Source organism: Miniopterus natalensis, chromosome 10 (assembly GCF_054644295.1).
Source record: "Miniopterus natalensis isolate mMinNat1 chromosome 10, mMinNat1.hap1, whole genome shotgun sequence".
Lineage (NCBI taxonomy): Eukaryota > Metazoa > Chordata > Mammalia > Chiroptera > Miniopteridae > Miniopterus > Miniopterus natalensis.
The window spans coordinates 69600270-69606269 of NC_142090.1; the positions used below are offsets into that span (position 1 = coordinate 69600270).

At 44.8% G+C, this 6000-nt stretch overlaps 1 protein-coding gene across 2 annotated transcripts in view; it reads right to left on the reverse strand.

Moving 5' to 3' along the window:
• The window catches only part of SNX13 (sorting nexin 13), a 91252-nt gene extending 85823 nt beyond the window's left edge, over positions 1-5429 (reverse strand). The window contains exon 1 of one of the 2 annotated variants that reach the window (XM_016217022.2): positions 4833-5429. In XM_016217022.2, coding sequence (XP_016072508.2) covers positions 4833-5429 — 597 coding nt within the window. The remainder of the gene's footprint in view (positions 1-4832) is intronic. The other variant, XM_016217023.2, reaches the window with a different exon arrangement.
• Positions 5430-6000: the final 571 nt, after the last annotated feature.

Consider the following 6000-nt stretch of genomic DNA (forward strand, 5'->3'; position numbering starts at 1 on the left):
GATTTTAAAAAACAAATAAATAATAAATAAAATAAAAGATTTTCCACAAATATTTATGAATATACACACACAAATGACTGCTAACCTTCAAATAAGTAAACCTCTTACAAAATATTTTTTGGAACTTCCCTTTCAGAAATTCTTTGGCATCAGTTTACCAACCACACAATAAACTGCCCTCATTACTAGTTTGCAGGACATGCTCTCAGTCTATTTTTTTCCTTTCACTTCTTTTAGTCTATTCCCTGCCTCTCCTGTAACTACACCTATGGCTAGGGGGGACACCTTCTTTTTCCTGGAATCCACCCACCACTGAGAAGCTAGTGAGCCATAAAGCTAGAGAGAACATAGGACCTGAATTCATATTAGTACAAGGCATATAGAGAAAAAGCTGATGTACTAGCCATTGTTATTTGTATAATGATAGACAATTTACAAAGAATTATATACCCTCTTTCATTTTATTTGATCTTCACAATGAGAGAGCAGTGTAGGAAGGTGCTATTATTATTCCAGTTTTACAAAGGAAACTAAGGCTCAAAGTTCAAACTACTTCCCCAACCCAATGTCACATCATAAATAAGTGAAGTTGGGACTCCTCCTTATACTGCTTAACATATAGCTCATTTGTGTGTTACCTCACTACTGTGTTAAGTATCACTTGTTGACAGACATAAGTATGCATTACCACACCTCCAGCCTATTTTTTCACTCAATTTTAACCACTTTATTAAAAGTGGTATGTTAAGAGTTGTCCACTTCCTTTAGTTCAAAGCTCCCTCTCCTCACATTTTATATCTCTTAACAGCCTTTGAATGCCAATGGACCTAGGGTGCTTTTCCTGGTTAGTTGCCTTTACAATATCATTAATTAATAATTAAAGAAATAGCTCATGTAGTTTAAGGAGCAATCCATCACAAGAGTTATTTCTATTAACAAATATATTAATCATCAAAATCAAGTCATAATTTTTTACTAATCACTTATTATGAGCAAGAGTGTATAAGTTGTGTGTGTGTGTGTGTGTGTGCGCGCATGTAAAAAGATCCCTGCACCTTGCTCAGTGGCTAGAGCATTGGCCTGGGCACCAGAGGTTTGCAGATTCGACTGCAGGTCAAGGGCATGTACCTGGGTTGCAGGATTGATCCCTGCCCCCAACTGCATGCAGAAGGCAACCAATCCATGGGTCTCTCGTAGTCAATGTTTCTTTCTCTCCTCTCTCTCTTTCTCCCTCCCCCATCCCTTCAACTATCTCTAAAAATCAACGGAAAAAAATATCCTCCAGTGAGGATTAAAAAAAAAAAAAAGATCCCTGCAAGTCCAGAACCCCTTCCTTGATGAACAATTCATCAAAACTCAGATTTCCTAAAATAAAATAAACTCTTTAAAAGTCTCCATATTAGAGTTTGCCAGATAAACAAAACCAATACATTGAACAACTCTGCCAAAAAATGCAAATTCTATCACCTTATTTAATAGTAAATCACCTATCAAAAGCTATAAGGAGTCCTCCAGAGAAGAAACCTATGCAATTTCCTTTAGGCAAATATAATCCAAATGTATTTGAACCACAAAATTTTACTCCCTTAACAACTATTAACCTGGGACTTCTAAAAGTGCTGCAGTTTAACCCTCCTACAAAGGCGTGTCTGTGGTTCCCTGTCTTTGGACATTAAGAAAAAAAATAAATGAAATAATAAAATAAAAAATAAAATAAAAATTAAATTAAAATAAAATAAATAAAATGATAAAATAAGTAATTAAAATAAAAGTGCTGCAGTTTACACCTTTTCCCATCAGTATTATATCTGTTAACCACAAAATCAAGAATTAATAATGCTAGTATATAAAAATCAATGAATCTGGATATAAGTAACTTAACACAAATATAAACCATTTTTATTTAACATTAACTAATGCCCCATATTTGCACACAACCAAAACAACTATTAAGTTTAAATAACTACAATTTTTATTCACTATTTTTAAAAGCACAAGACAGGTGTTGTAGAAGTGACATTAAGAGTAAGAAGTCCTAAAGGGGACAAAGACAGTAGAAAAACAAAAAATTTCACCAGCATTAAAAAAAACAAGACAACCTCCTGGAGCTGTATTTTCAATTCACACTAATCTATCGTATTTCCAGGTTTCAAAGTTCATTGTACAATTTGCTCAATTGAGTAATTTTCTCTTTTAGCTTAATCTAAAATAGCCCTTAGTTGATCACTTGCATGGTTTCTCATTTCTGAAAAGATTTCAAAGATCTATTTTGACAAAAAGCACAAATGAAAAACATATGCATGTTTATCATTATTATGTTATTATGTGTCTACATACTTGGAATCCCCACCTTGGTTCAAAAAAAACTAAAAATAGTATATTGTTGATTATCAGCTACAAAAAATTAATGATGCATTCCCTACTGAGCAACAAATACAGCACACAATTTGGAGTAAGAGGACTTAGGTGTGACTGCTGGCTCCACTACTTGTTACAGCAAGCCACTTCAACTCTCAATCTGGGTCTTCTAATCCAGCTAATGGAGATTGTATCACCTTCTTCAATGTCAAAACATAAAAGAACCAAGCAGATAACACAATCACCACTTTCTGAGCACAGTATATGCTTGTTGAACATGAGACTTTCATTTTAGTTCTTCATTATACATTTTAATATCTAACATAAATTAAATCACATCTCCTAAAACTTGCTTATCTAAAGTGAGCGAGTGCTAAAAGAAGCAGTAAAAAGGAGTCCCACGCTACTAATTTTTAGCAACTAACACTGAGTAAAAATGTTATATCTAAAATATTTCAAAATAGGACTATTCCTGAGACTTGTTTAAACAAACAAACAAAAAAGCTAACAGTAAAGCAAAAAGTCTTTCTCAAGTAATGGCAACTTCCAGTTTATATACTGACCATATTCAGACAAGAAAATAGCCTATTTTAAAATATATCAAATGAGTTGAAAACTACTCATTGAGAACGAAATGGTCCGAGTTCTGTACTGAGAGTCAGATAATGCGGTTCTAGTTTTACCTTTGGCACTAATAATTGTTTGACCTTGGACAAGTCTCTGGACTTCAGTTTTGTAATCTATAAAATGACTACTAAAAATCATAGATAAGATCCAAGTACCATTTAATCTGCACCTTACTTTAGAGAGGCACTTTAGTGTCACTGACTTACTTTAAAATATGTCACGGAAACACAAAATTATTTTAAAGTACAAAAGCTTAGAAAGTTCCAAATTTTTCCAAATCAAGACACTATCATTTTACTAGCAGACACCATGAGTTCATGAGCTAACCTAAGCCAAATTTAATCAAAAGATTATCTCATGAAACACTGCCCATTAGAGACCCCACTGAAAACTTATTATAAGACTAATTGCTCCCACCAAAATATCATGCTGAAGGTAAAAACAGAACTTCTGCTACTTCTAAGGTTTTTTTTAACCTAATACTGCTAATGACAACAGAAGCTTCTGATATACCATAATCTTTGGGAATGAAATAAACTCCAAGAATGAAAAAATCTGTGGAACTTAGAAATTACAGTGAAATACAAACTACTAGAAATAAGTAGTTCATGAATTAAAACCAATCAGTAAGTATTTAACAAAAAACATCATATGCCAGGTTCTGTGCATAGATTATTACGTACACACACACACCAAAGTAGGAAGTTCCTCAGAGTTAACCAAGTTGGAAAGGCAAGTAAGTCTTTTACTATCACATTTTCACACTGCCCTAACAAATGTTTTTATTTCCCTTTTGGCCCAAGTAAGAATACTTCCCATTGCCCATTAAAACTGTCTCGTACCCCTTAGTTCAGCCCCAAAGATGCCCAAACTAGTCCCTGACAGCTGACACGGGAATCCTTACAGGACTTCAAGGGGGTAGTTTTTAGGATAGCTCCTTAAATCCACAAGCTTCGGAATTTATCTTCAATGATGCCCACAGCAGCACATACCACCACATACAACCGCGTTCACTGTGACAAGTGCCTAGTCCCATCCATTATAGTTCCTAAGGTATTGCCAGTAAAGGCAAACTCTACTACTTGAAAAAGTCTGCTTTTTCGCCATGGACATTAGGCACTAGAAAGGGAAATTGACTGGCTAGTTATAGCTGCCCTATTTCCATTTCAGGTTCAAGGAAAAAACTGGTCCCGGGAGAGAGCACCAAGGAGCCTGCAGCCATCAAGAGGGTGGATGCTAAACAGAACTTTCTCATTCCCACGGTTTCAGTGAAAGGTGACTGGGTGTGGAAGAGGCGGCGGGGGAGGGGGGGGGTTCCCCAAGTGTCGCTGGAGGAAAGAGAAGGTCCACTGCACGGAGTCGTCAAAGGTGGGGTGGGACACAAACCGGTCTGGCCGAGGGACGAGCCCAGGATGCGGAGCGAGCGTGGAGGTGGAGGGCCGCGGAGGCCGGGGACTGGAGAGGGGAGACCTCGGACAAGCCGTGGGGAGACGGGGACCGGGGGCAACCCGGGGACCCACGATGCCACAGAGCAGCGTGGAAGGGGCACCACGGAAGCAGCGGCAAGTCGGGAGGTAGCGACAGCAGGAGGGAGACCAGTGCCGGGGCGACGGGCAAGTGGCAACTGCGAAGGAAGAGCGCAGGCAGCAGGAGGCGGCGGGACCGTGTTGAGTCAGCACTGCTCCCATTCGGGGGGCACTTGTAGGAGCCCCGCTGCTCCTCGGGCCCCGCGGCCCGCTGCCGAGCGAGGGTCGAGCCCGCCGGCGCGAGAAACAGTGGTGTCTGACGGGCTGTCACCGGCCCCTTCCCCATTTCACAGGTAAACACTGGCCGCCGTCGCCGCTTACCTCTGTTAACATTATTACACCCCGGGGAAGTGAGCTCCTCCCTAGCCTCGCCGCATGGCAACAGCCGTAGCAGCAGCGAAAACTGCCCGAGCCGCCGCCAACGGCGGCAACAGTTCCTTCAGTCCTTTCCCGGGTGGCGGCTTTACTCGGCTTCGCTGGCTTCCCCCCGGCCCGGCTGCTCGCGACGGACGCGCCGCCATCTTGGAAGAGCGACGTCCGCGTCTCCCGGCGACGTGCGCTCCCATTGGCGGGCGCGGGAGCCGCCGGCGTCTCGCGAAGGTCTCCACAGCGCCGGCGCGCGGAGGAGCGGAGACTGGCGTCTGGCGGCCCCCTCGGCGCCGGCGGCGGAGACCCTGTGGCTCGGCGCCCGGGCCGGCGAGGGGCCGCGGCGGGTGGGGCGAGGCCCCAGCGCCAGGCCAGCCGGGGAGCCGGCGCGCACGCCTCTGGGAACCGCTCCTCCTCCGCCGCACGCCGGGGTCGGCCGGGCCTGGGGTGGAGGTGGAGCGAGACCGGCGGAGGCCGAGCCTTGGTCGGAGGGCGCTGCGGAGCTCGCGGACAGGGCGGCAGACGTCCCGGAGAAAAGCTGCCTCCTCGCATTGCCCCGGGCGGCGGCCGAAGAGCCCGCGGGAGGCCCGGCTCCCTCCGGGGTCTGAGGCTCAGATGGGATCCAAAACTGCGGCGCGCGCTGTCGCTCTCCTAAACTTGGACAGAAACTTCCCCTGTCCCCACGGTCCTCGGCGAGCTGTGTGCCGGGGTGCGCGGCGGGTCGTGGAAGTGATACGGGCGTATCGTCTTATCATCTTTCCCCGGCTGCCGGCGCCGGGACCGCCGCCCATTAGTTAATTGGCCAGCACCTGCCTAACAATGGCGGCTTTGAGACCTCTGAAAAAAATTAAAGCCACTTTTGTTTTTTAACCGCCGTCTCAGCACAGCTTCGCCGGCTTCTTGACCCCCTGTTGCTGAGCTGTCGGGGTGCGCCCGGTTCCGCAGGTGTCACTGTCGCCGTCCCGCTCCGTGGGACCGAGCTCCGGAGGGCCCGCGCCCGAAGCCCCGAGACACCCTGAGCCCGCCGCGGGTCACAGGCGCTGACCCGCACCTGCCGCCGGCGTGTGCTACCCTGTTGGAGAAACCATTTTCCCGGGAACCGAGGAGTAAATTTTCAGAGCTG